This window comes from Wyeomyia smithii, chromosome 3 (assembly GCF_029784165.1).
Source record: "Wyeomyia smithii strain HCP4-BCI-WySm-NY-G18 chromosome 3, ASM2978416v1, whole genome shotgun sequence".
Classification (NCBI taxonomy): domain Eukaryota; kingdom Metazoa; phylum Arthropoda; class Insecta; order Diptera; family Culicidae; genus Wyeomyia; species Wyeomyia smithii.
The window spans coordinates 639,832-655,731 of record NC_073696.1 but is presented as its reverse complement, the minus strand read 5'-3'; the positions used below and the strand labels follow the sequence as shown (position 1 = coordinate 655,731).

General features: G+C 40.0%; 1 protein-coding gene across 3 annotated transcripts; it reads right to left on the bottom strand.

Moving 5' to 3' along the window:
• Window positions 1-286: 286 nt before the first annotated feature.
• LOC129730614 (major facilitator superfamily domain-containing protein 1-like) lies at window positions 287-4,394 on the bottom strand. Of its 3 annotated transcripts, none has more exons than XM_055690081.1 (7): window positions 4,152-4,387; window positions 3,503-3,773; window positions 3,153-3,429; window positions 2,357-3,091; window positions 2,182-2,294; window positions 2,016-2,115; window positions 287-1,387 (listed from the first exon to the last, which is right to left on the bottom strand). In XM_055690081.1, exons 2-7 carry the CDS (start codon window positions 3,723-3,725, stop codon window positions 1,192-1,194), a joined length of 1,644 nt encoding a protein of 547 aa, XP_055546056.1. In that variant the 5' UTR covers window positions 3,726-3,773; window positions 4,152-4,387; the 3' UTR covers window positions 287-1,191. The 3 variants fall into 3 exon arrangements, with proteins under 3 accessions (XP_055546056.1, XP_055546057.1, XP_055546058.1); XM_055690082.1 differs by lacking the exon at window positions 287-1,387 and adding an exon at window positions 1,401-1,576 and having other exon boundaries at window positions 4,152-4,394; XM_055690083.1 differs by lacking the exon at window positions 287-1,387 and adding an exon at window positions 1,462-1,604 and having other exon boundaries at window positions 4,152-4,393.
• Between the last annotated feature and the right edge of the window lie 11,506 nt (window positions 4,395-15,900).

Below are 15,900 nucleotides of genomic sequence, written 5' to 3'. Positions count from 1 at the left end.
TAGAAATTGTTCTTTTCCACAATTCTGTGGCTTCCATTCACTCAATAAATTTAACAGCTCACTGGTTCATTTTCACAACAAATTTTTACCCTTGGCACTAGTGGTATATGTAGCTGAATAAATTTATGTATATACTTTCGTGTTTTAGCCAGTTTGTATACAGAATTTTTAATTTTCCTGTAAAAACACGGACGCGAAAAATAAAAGACGTCTACTCGCGTTGTTGTTGCACGCTTGCTTCGATCCACCTCGACATGACATCTCTGACAACAAATTGAAAAACACATTTTTACATCAGGTATTTTATTTAAAGCTAAACTTACGCATAACAAAACAACGCACAAATTAAAATGTTCCTTCAGTGGACCGGTTTGAAAACTGTTATATAATTTGGCAATCAGTAATGTGTGTTCAATAGATGTACCCGAATAGATAAATTCTGATAAGTTTATTGTTTTTCACATGTAAACATCAATAATCTTTCCTTTGCTTTGATAGGATATGTGTATAGTTCTGCTTTTGCGATTCAACAGTATGATTTATATATTTTGACATCAACATTTAGAATCAGTGTTTTATGGTCTTTATTTAAAAAAAAGTTTTAATGGTGTATTACTTTTTTTCCTACAGTTTACAGTACATACTTGATTTTTTTTTACTGTAAATGCCCAATTCGGCAAAAAATCCTATAAAATTTATATGGCTGCTGAAATCTGTTCAAACAAACACATGTTTTCCAAAGATATCAGAAGCATACATTCATTATTCACACATTTATAGTTTCTAACAGCTTCAAGGTAAACCACAATTATACACCGCGCGTTAAAATATAAAATAATTCCTAGCATCACAGTCGATGCGATTGTAAAAAGAACACCTCTTCTAGATTTTTTTGAATTACAGCCAAATACTTTTGTAACACGATTATCTAGTTAACATTTATAATAGTTTTGTTATATCCCTATACAATTACTTGTTTTTGATTTTTCGTTTTTCTCCGCTCCTTTCGCAAAATGCACTAAGCATAATCTTTTTAAATTTAATCCTAAACAAAAATGTACAATAACTGAATGTGCCTTACTCTACAAAATAACATAAACTCCCATGTTCTGTGGAACCCGGGAAGAACCCAAAACGACACTCTCATCTGGGGAATGGCTCGAGAATCACCGTGCTACATAATACTACAACTTACTCAATCAGCGGCTCCGAATCGCTCTGGTTACCGGCATTATCCAGCACCCGGCTCACGTACCGATTTCTAATGGATTCCGGTGCTGCTGCTGCTGCTGTCGATAGTGACTCGTGATCAGCATTTAGCGAGCCCTCGGAAGGTACGGCCAGAATGTTGTCCAAAGATGAGCGCCCCTTGGTTTCCTCACGCAGGCTGAAATTAGTGGAAAAACTGTTCTGTATCCCGGGCATCATTTCACACAACTCTTCAAGGTCTATCGATGGGTGCTTCAAGCTGGGTGTGATTCGAGAGATAGACGGGTTAAGGCTCTTAAACAAAAATGGAAGCAACTTATGCAACACCCAGTATTAGATGGGTGCATATTGTGACTGGCAAGTAAACCTATATTGGAGAAAAGTATTATTGTAATCTGGAAAGCAAAAATAGAAGCCAGGAAGGAGTCAATGAGAAAAGATGATAGAACGGAGTATGAATTATTACGTGAAAATGATATTGATAGACGAGCATTTTGCCAAATTTGGCCAGCCCAATGGAATAATTACGAACGTAGCTTCGCTCATATCAAAGTAACTTTTTTACGTACTATAGCAAGCAGTTACCAGTTAGCAACTAATGCTTAATCAAACGTACGTAAGTGTTACCGCTTGCGACAAATTAGCGCCTTCCAATTGCTCTCTGATCTGAGTTGAAGTATAGAATTTCTCATCCACCAATTCATGTGAATTTGGTAATGTTTGGTAAATCAATTTTCCAACACTCAATGCGTGTGTAAATGCCATGAACCTATGTATTCTTAATAGCATGAACAAGCATTACTTACAGTTTACTGGCATGCAATTCGCGCTCGGGAGGCGACATGTTCAAGATTCCATTATTGTTTGTGTCATAAAGCCAAATAACGATGGTGGCCAGCAGAGAAACTGCAAAGAAAACAAAAAATGTTACTCATAACAGGTCTCACACTATTAGCAAATTCCTGCCCTTACCGACAAGCCAACCGATGAAAAAGATTTCCAACATGAAGTAACCTCCTTTGTCGACAATCAAACCCGAAAACATAGATATGACGGCCAGACCTAGATTTTGCACTGACTGACAGCTACGAATAATCATATAAAATCAATTTTACGTTTTCCTCAAGGTAACCAACTATTTCCTTACATTCCGTACGCAGTTCCAAGTTGATACTCCGGCACGATGAGCGCTACCAACGGCCACAAGCTACTGGCCAGCATCGAGTATGCCATTCCCATCGTAATCATCGCAATGTATGGGTTGTAGAACGTAAACGCCAGCAAACCGTGAGCCACCATTGTAACAATAATCGACAGAAACACCCACAGAACGTTCTTTCCTGTGCGATCAACAACCAACCCGAACAACGGACTGGCTACTCCCGCCACAATGTACACAATAGAATTGACCGTGTTCGCATCTTCGGGCGAATAGTCAAACTTCCTCATGAAAAACACCTTACCCAGGGCAATAAACGGAAAGATAGTTACGTAGTATGCAACGCAGATTACCGTCACCATCCAGAACGTGATCCGGAACGTCTTAATATCTGACAATTTCGCAACCTCACCGTTGGGTGGGTTTTCATTCCGCCGCAGGATACGGGCAGCTCGTTTGTCCATCCAACCCAGAATCAGCGCACAAAGCATCGACATCACACATGTCAAAGTGGCCATCAACAGAACAACTCCCATACACTGGTGACCTTGGTAGCCTAAACTTCGAACATAGTTGTACACAGGAACCATCACCAAAAAGTTCACCGTACTGCCGACACGAGCAAATGAAAGTTGCAACCCAAAAACCATGTTCAATTCTTTCCCTTTGAACCAAAGAACGGCGTAATTATTCTGAGCCACTGCTAGCGACTCCGCTCCGATTCTGTAATTAGATAACGCGCTGGTTAGAGCTGCACTTTAATTAACCAAACAAAATTACACACCCAAACAGAAATCGTCCGAGAATCATCAACCAAAACTGGTTGATAAGCCCTCCGGTAGCAAAAATCAGCTGTCCGATAAGCAATATAAACATGTAGATAATCGTTCCTAACCGAATTCCGAAAACTCGATCAATCAGGAAGCCACCGATGAAGCACAGAATCACGTTCGGCCACGAGTAGATCGAGTAGAGCCACACAAACTGTGACGTCGTTAAATCCAGATCGGACTTGAACTTGTCCTGCAGTGCTCCCGGGTTATCATAGCAAAAGTAGGAACCTACGTAAGCGAACAGAACCGATTACTTTATCATCGATTATATAAAATAATAATAACCCCAGCACATACTTACCGAACCCAACCAAACACATCAGAATTAGCGCCATGAAGCGATGCAGGAAGGAGGTCGGATTGCAGCAGGCACTTGAACCGCACCCGGACAAGCCCCGCTGACTAAGCTCGTCATCATCGCTCTGCCGCAGGATTGATCCACCGGGAGCTGGTGGATCCTCACTATCGGTGTCCGGCTGCAATATTGGCCTGCGGGCTTCATCCTCATCGTACAGTCGCGGCATGCCTGATCACCCCTGCTGCTGTAGCACCAGTAGATTTCCGTTTCGCCCCTAATGTACGGAAAACAATAATTTGAATCACACTCAGCTAGGAAGGCGAACAAAGAGTGAATGCGGGTAGCGTAAAAATCTAATAACTGTGACGCCTTCTTCTTCCTGCCCGTTTATTCTCACGTTACCCAAAGGCAAACACGATGAATCAATCGTCCTACATAAAACATGATTGAAGTTGCAAAATAATGAGGTCTGTTTCTAGTCAAGAACGCTGAGCTGACCATATAGAAACGGTTATCATTAAACAAAATTCCTTAACGAGAATTCTTATCAGCTTCAAACTTTTAGAAAAAAAAACACGCATATTTAGCTGTAGTTTCGCGAAACCTGTGACGCCCCATTTTACGCGAAAATCTCCACCATCAAATTGCCTACCCTCTTTCAATCCAACAGTAAAAAGTTTGTCCGTAATCTTTCACTCCTCACTATCACTTTGTTTCCATTGACCATAAAAATATAACAAAAAACAATAGTTTGCAACAAATCGAGTAGAGAGACAAATCGCGAGAACAGATTTCGAAAGTTGCACCACCTCCTAAACGTCAACGTCGCTAGCTGACTAAACTGCTGAGAAAGTGTGATTGACTGCGATGCTGGAATAATAAAACGATTGCAAAATGAAAACAATGATGCATCGTCAAAGAACATAGCCGAAAATGACTTTACCACCAGAAGCGAGTTTCAGGGGATTCGGCATTAATAGTCGAATTAGAGTCGGAAATAGTGAAATGGAATACGAGAAATCGCGGTGTCTAATTTTTTTCTGACGTTGACTAACGTCTATCTCGAAGTTAGGCCCCTGAATTTGAAAATCTAGTAAATCAACCAGGGTAAACCAGAGAAAAGTGGTCAGGTTTTGAGCGCTTATTTTGCAGTCATCTATAATCAGGTTTTCGAGGTTTTGGCAGCAATCGATCAGAAATTCTTTTACGGTTAAATATATGTAACAAAAACAAACTATTGTTTGAGATACACTATTGAAAAATTGGTAATTAACATCGATTGTCTAAATCATGCCGCGCAGCCAATCACTACCTCTCTTCCCAAGCACAGTCGACACTAACGGATACAATCGTTCTGACTTTGTTGTTATTGTTGTTGTCACTTTCTGTTTCCGATGTTTATGCTGCTGCTAGCGGAAAAAACCTTTCAAATAAGCATCTTTTTGCTGGTGTTAATTTTACGACAGCGGCCGGCGCCCCATCATTCTGATTCCAAAACCGCACCAGTGACATGCGGACGCTAGGTGATAGCAGCTGAAAGGAGGAAAGACAAAATAGTACCGGTCATCTCGTGCCGGTTTCACCCGTAATGCTGGTGGCTTTAGTAGTAAATGGCTACTGCAAAACACTTAAATGGCTGGAATTCTGGACGGACTAACCAGGAAGCTATAACCGGCAACTGGCACCTTTTGGTGCCTCGAAGTTTTGGTACAGAAGCGGCTAATTGAATTTTCTGTTTTACCAAATGCTGCTGCTAGTGGAAAAAACCTTGCAAAAATGCATGTTTGTGTTGGTGTTAATATTACGACAGCGGCCGGCGCAGCTTTCAAGAAACATTTGTCTCTACCATTCCATCATCTATGTAGCCCCTTCTTCTTTCTAATTATCTGACGAAGCCTTGGTATAAAACGTATCGTTCGAACATTTCACCCCATCAGTTTCATTATTAAACCGTACCGGATAAATACGGACGCTCGGTGTTAGCAGCTAAAAGGAGGAAGAACAAAATAGTACCGGTCATCTCGTGCAGGTTTCACCCTTAATGCTGGTGGCTACTGCTAAATACTAAAATGGCTGGAATTCTGGACAGAAACCAGTAAACAAGAAATCGGCAACTGGCACCTTTTGGTGCCTCGCAGTTTTATAATAGAAGCGGTTAGTTGAATTCTATGTTTTACAATTGCTGCTGCTAGCGGAAAAAAAACCTTGCGAAAATGCATGTTTGTGTTGTTGTTAATTCCACGACAGCGCTAGGTGTTAGCAGCTGAAAGGAGGAAAGACAAAATAGTACCGGTCATCTCGTGCCGGTTTCACCCGTTATGCTGGTGGCTGTTGGTAATAAATAGCTACTGCAAAATTCTAAAATGGCTGGAATTCTGGACGGACTAACCAAAAAACAACAATATAATCGGCAACTGGCACCTTTTGGTGCCTCGAAATTTTGGTACAGAAGCGGCTAATTGAATTTTCTGTTTTACCAAATGCTGCTGCTAGTGGAAAAAACCTTGCAAAATGCATGTTTGTGTTGGTGTTAATATTACGACAGCGGCCGGCGCAGCTTTCAAGAAACATTTGTCTCTACCATTCCATTATATATGTAGCCCCTCCTTCTTTCTAATTATCTGACGAAGCCTTGGTATAAAACGTATCGTTCGAACATTTCACCCCATCAGTTTCATTATTAAACCGTACCGGATAAATACGGACGCTCGGTGTTAGCAGCTAAACGGAGGAAAAACAAAATAGTACCGGTCATCTCGTGCCGGTTTCACCCGTAATGCTGGTGGCTACTGCAAAATACTAAAATGGCTGGAATTCTGGACGGAAACCAGTAAACAAGAAATCGGCAACTGGCACCTTTTGGTGCCTCGCAGTTTTATAATAGAAGCGGTGAGTTGAATTTTCTGTTTTACAAAATGCTGCTGCTAGCGGAAAAAACCTTGCAAAAATGCATGTTTGTGTTGATGTTAATTTCACGACAGCGCTAGGTGTTAGCAGCTGAAAGGAGGAAAGACAAAATAGTACCGGTCATCTCGTGCTGGTTTCACCCGTTATGCTGGTGGCTTTTGGTTATAAATGGCTACTGCAAAATACTAAAATGGCTGGAATTCTGGACGGACTAACCAAAAAACAACAATATAATCGGCAACTGGCACCTTTTGGTGCCTCGAAATTTTGGTACAGAAGCGGCTTATTGAATTTTCTGTTTTACCAAATGCTGCTGCTAGCGGAAAAACCTTGCAAAAAAGCATGTTTGTGTTGGTGTTAATATTACGACAGCGGCCGGCGCAGCTTTCAAGAAACATTTGTCTCTACCATTCCATTATCTATGTAGCCCCTTCTTCTTTCTAATTATCTGACGAAGCCTTGGTATAAAACGTATCGTTCGAACATTTCACCCCATCAGTTTCATTATTAAACCGTACCGGATACATACGGACGCTCGGTGTTAGCAGCTAAACGGAGAAAAAACAAAATAGTACCGGTCATCTCGTGCCGGTCTCACCCGTTATGCTGGTGGCTACTGCAAAATACTAAAATGGCTGGAATTCTGGACGGAAACCAGTAAACAAGAAATCGGCAACTGGCACCTTTTGGTGCCTCGCAGTTTTATAATAGAAGCGGTTAGTTGAATTTTATGTTTTACAATTGCTGCTGCTAGCGGAAAAAAACCTTGCAAAAATGCATGTTTGTGTTGATGTTAATTTCACGACAGCGCTAGGTGTTAGCAGCTGAAAGGAGGAAAGACAAAATAGTACCGGTCATCTCGTGCCGGTTTCACCCGTTATGCTGGTGGCTGTTGGTAATAAATAGCTACTGCAAAATACTAAAATGGCTGGAATTCTGGACGGACTAACCAAAAAACAACAATATAATCGGCAACTGGCACCTTTTGGTGCCTCGAAATTTTGGTACAGAAGCGGCTAATTGAATTTTCTGTTTTACAAAATGCTGCTGCTAGCGGAAAAAACCTTGCAAAAATGCATGTTTGTGTTGGTGTTAATATTACGACAGCGGCCGGCGCAGCTTTCAAGAAACATTTGTCTCTATCATTCCATTATCTATGTAGCCCCTCCTTCTTTCTAATTATCTGACGAAGCCTTGGTATACAACGTATCGTTCGAACATTTCACCCCATCAGTTTCATTATTAAACCGTACCGGATACGTACGGACGCTCGGTGTTAGCAGCTAAAAGGAGGAAAAACAAAATAGTACCGGTCATCTCGTGCCGGTTTCACCCGTAATGCTGGTGGCTACTGCAAAATACTAAAATGGCTGGAATTCTGGACGGAAACCAGTAAACAAGAAATCGGCAACTGGCACCTTTTGGTGCCTCGCAGTTTTATAATGAAGCGGTGAGTTGAAATTTCTGTTTTACAAAATGCTGCTGCTAGCGGAAAAAACCTTGCAAAAATGCATGTTTGTGTTGATGTTAATTTCACGACAGCGCTAGGTGTTAGCAGTTGAAAGGAGGAAAGACAAAATAGTACCGGTCATCTCGTGCCGGTTTCACCCGTTATGCTGGTGGCTGTTAGTAATAAATGGCTACTGCAAAACACTTAAATGGCTGGAATTCTGGACGGACTAACCAGGAAGCTATAATCGGCAACTGGCACCTTTTGGTGCCTCGAAATTTTGGTACAGAAGCGGCTAATTGAATTTTCTGTTTTACCAAATGCTGCTGCTAGTGGAAAAAACCTTGCAAAAATGCATGTTTGTGTTGGTGTTAATATTACGACAGCGGCCGGCGCAGCTTTCAAGAAACATTTGTCTCTACCATTCCATCATCTATGTAGCCCCTTCTTTTTTCTAATTATCTGACGAAGCCTTGGTATAAAACGTATCGTTCGAACATTTCACCCCATCAGTTTCATTACTAAGTCGTTCCGGTTACATACGGACGCTAGGTGTTAACAGCTAAACGGAGGAAAAACAAAATAGTACCGGTCATATCATGCCGGTTTCACCCGTAATGCTGGTGGCTACTGCAAAATACTAAAATGGCTGGAATTCTGGACGGAAACTAGTAAACAAGAAATCGGCAACTGGCACTTTTTGGTGCCTCGCAGTTTTATAATAGAAGCGGTTAGTTAAATTTTCTGTTTTACAAAATGCTGCTGCTAGCGGAAAAAACCTTGCAAAAATGCATGTTTGTGTTGATGTTAATTTCACGACAGCGCTAGGTGTTAGCAACTGAAAAAAGGAAAGACAAAATAGTACCGGTCATCTCGTGCCGGTTTCACTCGTTATGCTGGTGGCTGTTAGTAATAAATGGCTACTGCAAAATACTAAAATGGCTGGAATTCTGGACGGACTAACCAGTAAACGAGAATAATCGGCAACTGGTACCTTTTGGTGCCTCGACATTTTGTTACAGAAGTTTTGTAAAAGAAGCGTTGCAATTCCCTCTACTATTTGCTTCAATGGAATATAAGAATACGGTAGTCAAAGTCATGCGGTCGTGTCTTGAATATCACCCTCCTACTATTTTTTCAATATTTAAATATTAATAAATTGAAGAATTTCACCCAAGAACTGCATTCTCCAAATTTTATTGAATTTAAATAACTTTTCAGTTTCGGATTATTGTTACATTCTATTCAAAAGATATGGGCTTTCAAAGTTGGTGCCGTAACCCATTAAAGCTGAAACGGTATTGTAGCCACAAGCAGCTGATTTCGAGCCACCACCTCAAATTTTCAAAGACAGAAGACTCGGTCACAGTTAATGCGTCACCTATGAAAACGCTATTTTATGTTTGCTGCAGTGAAGCAAACTAGTCTTGTGCCTTTGAAAATTCGAAGTGGAAGAGAGAAGCGAGCACGTTGCACAGGGGAACACTAGAACATCAAACCTGATAATTATTATTTAAAAAAATTATTTGCACTGAAAACGTATCATATTTTGATAATTAAAACCCTATGAGTGGATTTGGATATTTTTTGCATGGAATAACCCACCTTAAAGGGTTGCATGACATTTCTTATAATAAAATTTTAATTCAGTCATAGTCGGGTCAAAATTCGTCCAAATACTTGAATTTATCATGAAATGACTTTTCAGTACACTTTTCAGTCGTTTAACATAGTTTCATTTGTGTAACCAAGGCTACAATTATCCAAAAAGCGAAAAAATGAGAATTTCTTGATTATTTTCACATAGCGATAAAACACGAAACCGGAAGCATCCGGAAGGTTTTTCTTCGCCATTATAACCAAAAACATTAGCAGTTTCACGTAATATAAGCCGTTCAACCGGATTTTGCCGGAAACATAACTTATCCTATTTTGAGTTAACTTATAAAAACAAATATTTTGGGTTTTATTGCTGATTGCATCTAAAACGCGAATTACAGACAACTTGCAAGTAAAATTCAGATAACGTGCACGCCAGATTGATCGTATACCAGCCAACTAGAGCGAACGCGACAGAATATACGATAAATCTGACGTACAAGTTGTTTGCATTTTACTTGCAAGTTGTCTGTAATTCGCGTTTCAGCGGAAATTTGCAATATTATATTGATTTTAACAAACACATGGGTATTTGGGGAGACTACCATACATGCTAAGTACATATTTTACATAGTACATATTTTTTTAACAAGTACATATTTTGTTAAACTTTTTTGACAATCGCCATCGTTGTTTAATTTAAAAATCATTTGTTTATCTTCGGAACGTTATATTTTAGCTAACGGTATCAAAGAGTCACTATCATGCACAATGTTGGTTCAAACCTCTCGCTAAGACCGTAAAAATAACTTTTGGATGTTGATAAGCTGTCAAATGATCAAGCATACATCACACTTCATAATGAAACACTAGAATACAAAGTTGACTTACTTTGAATTTTTCACTTTTGATCAGGTTTTCAACATTTTCACTCCTATGTGCGTTGTTTTGATATGGAGTACACACTTGAAAAGAAAGATACCTTACCTTACCAGTCAGCTACAGGCCGAAGTGTCCCTTGCTGTTCGAAGAAGTCGTCTCCATTCAACTCGCCAAGGACCTGCAGCTCGCCAGCCATGTCGTCTGCGGAGGCTCCGCAGGTCGTCTTCCACTTGATCGAGCCACCTTGCTCGCTGCGCGCCCCGTCGCCTTGTTCCAGTCGGGTTGTTATCAAGAACCATTTTCACCGGATTGTCGTCCGACATCCTAACGACATGCCCAGCCCACCGTAGTCTCCCGATTTTCGCCGTTTGAACGATGAGTGGTTCTCCCAGCAGCTGATGCAACTCGTGGTTCATCCGCCTCCGCCATGATCCATCATCCATCTGCACTTCACCCCAGATGGTACGCAACACCTTACGTTCGAAAACCCCAAGGGCGCGTTGGTCCTCCACGAGCATAGTCCAGGATTCGTGGCCGTAGAGGACTACCGGTCTGATCAGTGTTTTGTAGATGGTTAACTTCGTGCGGCGGCGGATTTCATTCGAGCGGAGCGTCCTCCGGAGTCCAAAGTAGGCACGATTTCCTGCCATAAGGCGTCGACGAATTTCTCTGCTGGTGTCGTTGTCAGCAGTCACCAGTGAGCCCAGGTACACGAACACGTCACCACCTTGATTTCATCATCGTTTATGGCCAGTCCAATTCGTCCGGCTTCAGCCTTCAGTCTGATGTACGTCTCCGTCATCTTTTCATGGGTTCGTGCTACAATATCAATGTCATCGACGAAGCCAAAGAGCTGAACAGACCTTCTAAAAATCGTGCCACATGTGTCGATTCTAGTCGCAGTGGGAAAGTCCATACAGAAAAAAAGCCCATATATAAGTATGTACATTTCGTTTGCCAAAGTTTTCGAAAATTTTGTCAAAAAGTTCGTTCGTCGTCAACCAAGTTGGACGTGTTTGTTGTTAGCTCCTATCCACGCGCGAATTTAAATCAAATTATTGTTTTTCGCTTAGTTTTCATTTTGCTTGTTGTGTTTTTGTGTCGGTAAAAATGAATCAAATTTGCGAAGTCTGCGCGAAAGACTCCGGTGCCGAAGTGTTCTGGTCGTGTGTTGGAGGGTGTAATCGAAAATTCCATGCCTCCTGTGTGGGAGTATCGTGCCCCCCCGAAGTAGTTGCTAAAAGCAGAAGTTCTCTGCGTATCGTTAAAAAAGACAAACAAGACAAACAAGATAAACCAGCCGTAGATCCAACTGCATTTCTGCTACCGTGCTGCGATTCCTGCCAACTTTTAGTAACGGCATCGTTTGAATTGAACACGTTGACCAAACAGCAGAACAAGCTGACGAAATTGATTGATGATAATACAGAGGTGATTCATCGACTTGTGACCCAACTCGAACAACCAAGCACAATTCCAGAAACTCTAGAGGGTATCGACAAGTCACTTATACAAATAAACCAAGCGCTAACGTCAAACATCAAAGCCAACAGTGTGGCTGGTGTTATGCCTACACTTAAAAATCACCTGACGCAGCTCGTTAACATTGCTTTTTCGGAATTCAAGAACGAACTTCGGAACGAATTAACGGAATCGCTGACCAGCATAAATAACGAACTTTCTCAGTTAGGACAGCTGTTTGTAGAAACAGCAACCAGCTGTACAATACAAACCAATCCGTTAGAGATAAACATTGTAGATGAGCTTAAAACTCTGTCATCCTGCATCGAAGAACTAAGATCTAAGTCAGCGAGTGTTGCCACTCCCCCAATAGCTTCACCTGTTTCACTTCCAAGTTTGGCAACAGAACTTAATTTGGATAATGCCAATAATTCAGGTTGGCGGTTTCTAGGTTCAAAAAAAGTTTGGAAAGCGGATTGGACAGATTATGATGAACGTAAAAGGCGTCGTTTGGTACAGTTGAAGAATGCAGATGCAGCCAGAAGAAGGAGGAATCGACGACAACAGGCTTACAACAACAATACTAACAACAACAACCGCAATGCTAACAATTACAACAACCGCAACAATAACAACCACCTGAACAACAATGACAATTACAATCGCAACAATAACATCTACAACCACCGCAGCAATAACAACCACCAGAACCGCAACAATAACAACTACAATCACAACAATAACATCTACAACAACCGCAGCAACAACAACCACCAGAACCGCAACAATAATAACTTCAATCGCAATAATAACATCTACAACAACCGCAACATTAACAACTCCAACAACAACAATAACAGCATCAATAATAACAACAATCAAATCCCGAATCGTTACCTCAATCTTAACAGGAATCTTAACAACAGCTACTACAACCAACTACCACCAGACCGTGTGCTTCTTGCTGCAGCGAAGGATAAATTTTCTCGACCCCCACCTAATCTCCAGCATATCTCTTTTCAACGAGGCGAAATACTTAATCCGTACCCAGCGAATAATGAGTCACAATCATCTTTCATGCCTACCGTTTCAACGAGCCCGCTCAACTTAACGACTCCCGCGACCTCTTCAGCTGTATCGTGTCCTTACCATTTGGCTGGCAGCCACAACTATAACAATAACAATAATTTCAGATCAGCAAGTTTCCCGTGTGATGGATGTTATTGTCAGCATTCGTGTTCTCAAAATCAGTGACGCTCAGAGAAAGAAAAAACAACGCCAGTAGTCAATGAAGTTTTGATTTATGCTCAGAATTTCAACAGGATGCGCAGTGCACTCAAAATTAATCACATTAATAACAGAATAAGTGGATGTTCATACTCAATCATCTTAGCAACGGAAACGAACTGGAACGAAGATATTAAAAGTGAAGAAGTTTTCAACAGTTCCTTTAATGTGTTTAGGAGCGATCGTGATCTATCACTATCTGATAAGAAATCAGGTGGAGGAGTGCTTGTGGCTGTTGGGGTTCAGCATGATTCTGAGCAAATCATAACCCAGAAACATGCCGAATTTGAAGATGTCTGGGTTAAAGTTCTGTTGAAGGGTGAAATCCATATTTTCGTATCTGTTTACTTTCCACCCCACTTTGCCAAAAAGCAATCATATGAAAAATTTTTAAGGACGGTAGAATTAGTGAATGATGAGTCCCACACTAACTCAAAAATTCATATATATGGAGATTTCAATCAAAATGATGCTGATTTTAATGTAAACGATGATAATGAATCGCTTTTACTTCCTGTAGTAGGAGAAAACGAAACTCTGCAATTTATTTTTGACGGTTTTAGCCAACTTGGATTAAATCAGGTAAACTCAATCCGGAATGAGCAAAACTGTTTTTTAGACTTTTTATTCACCAATTGCACGGAAGATTTTAGTGTTGACAAAGCAGAATATCCCCTATGGAAAAATGAAAAATTTCATACTGCAATTGAGTACTCGCTAATGATTGATACCGAGAGATCACGACCCTCTGATCATGAGCCTGAATATAAATATGACTTCACTAAAGCAAACTTTAGTGTTGACAAAGCAGAATATCCCCTATGGAAAAATGAAAAATTTCATACTGCAATTGAGTACTCGCTAATGATTGATACCGAGAGATCACGACCCTCTGATCATGAGCCTGAATATAAATATGACTTCACTAAAGCAAACTTTGAACTAATCAATCGTAAATTAACTGACATCGACTGGCAATCACTTCTAAAAAATGAAATAGATATGAACAAAGCGGTTGATAATTTTTTATCATCACTGTATAGTGTTCTAGACTCAACTGTACCAAAATCAAAAAAGAAAACGGTTAGCTCAAAAGATCCCATTTGGTTCACCAGAAAAATCAAAAATTTAAAGAATAGGAAACAAAAACTCATAAAACTCACAAAAAACTTAAAGACCAAAGAAATTTGGACAAATATTTGAACATTTGTGATGAACTGAATACTAAAATATCTATTGCGTATGAGAACTACAACACAAGGGTGGAAAATAACATTAAATCAGACCCAAAACAGTTTTTTAAATTTGCAAACTATAAAATGAAGTCTAATAACTTCCCATCTCGCATGCAATATGAAGACTTTGCCAGTACTGACTCAAAGCAAATCTGCAACAAGTTTGCGAGTTTTTTTCAAACCGTTTATAAAAATAGCGACGAAGTCAGGGACTTTGAGTATTTCTCGCACTTGCATGAACAAATAAATAACGTATCTATTAAGCAAATAACTGTTCAAGAAATCCTCGCAACACTAAAAGAACTGGACGCTTCAAAAGGACCAGGTCCAGATGGAATTCCACCCTCACTCATGAAAAATCTTGCTCCTGCCTTCGTAAAACCCTTGTTTTGGCTTTTCAACTTATCCCTTACGTCCGGACAGTTTCCATCAGTCTGGAAAAAATCTTTTCTTATACCGATTTTCAAGTCAGGTAAGAGATCTGACATCAAAAATTATCGTGGCATTGCAATAATATCATGTATTCCTAAACTTTTTGAAGCTATCGTAAACCAAAAAATATTTAATCAGGTAAAGAATCGCATAACGTGTAACCAACATGGTTTTTACAAAGGGAGGTCTACGGCTACCAACTTACTTGAATTTGTTGATTTCTCTCTTGCGTCTATGGACAGAGGCAACTTCGTGGAAACTCTATACACGGATTATAGTAAAGCTTTTGACAGAGTAGATATTTCCATGCTTATGTTCAAATTAAAAAAACTGGGATTTGAGTCAGGCCTACTTAAATGGATTGAACTTATTTGACGAACAGGACACAAACGGTTAGGTTTAAGGGACACCTTTCTGTACCAGTAAAAGTGACATCTGGAGTTCCACAAGGCTCCCATTTAGGCCCTTTGCTCTTCATTTTATTTGTAAATGACGTTACCCTTGTGTTGAATCGTCTCAAAGTATTGATATATGCCGATGACATGAAACTGTACATGGAAATAAAACACAAATAAGACATCCAACAATTCCAACAAGAGGTTGACATTTTCTACATTTGGTGTAAAAAAAGTCTTCTTGATCTCAACGTAAAAAAATGTAATATTATATCCTACACAAGAAAAAGAAATCCTGAACATGCCAGTTGCACTCTTGCACATCAAGTTGTAGAAAGGTGTTATCAAATTAGAGATTTAGGAGTAATTATGGATTCTAAGTTAACATTCATTGATCACTACAATACGATCATCAATAGAGCCAACAGTATGCTAAGTTTTATAAAAAGGTTCAGTTATCATTTCGTAGACCCGTACACTATAAAAACTCTCTTTGTTACATATGTTAGATCTATTTTAGAATACTGTAGTGTTGTTTGGTCGCCTCATCAAGACGTCCATTCCAATAGAATTGAATCCGTACAAAAACAGTTTTTGTTATATGCACTAAGAAAACTAGGTTGGAATTCATTTCCTCTCCCTTGTTATGAATCGCGTTGCATGCTTATTAATATAGAAACGCTTGAAAAAAGAAGAGAAATTGCTTCGGTAACTCTTGTCAACGATTTAGTTTCACAACGCATAAGTTCGGAA

Excerpts from the sequence above, each read along its gene's own strand:
- LOC129730614 (XM_055690081.1), bottom strand. The coding sequence starts at position 3,725 with ATGCCGCGACTGTACGATGAGGATGAAGCCCGCAGGCCAATATTGCAG. Across the intron at positions 3,092-3,152 it reads CTCGGACGATTTCTGTTTGG|AATCGGAGCGGAGTCGCTAG; the intron begins GTGTGTAATTTT and ends ATCTAATTACAG. Across the intron at positions 2,295-2,356 it reads CTTGGAACTGCGTACGGAAT|CTGTCAGTCAGTGCAAAATC; the intron begins GTAAGGAAATAG and ends GATTATTCGTAG.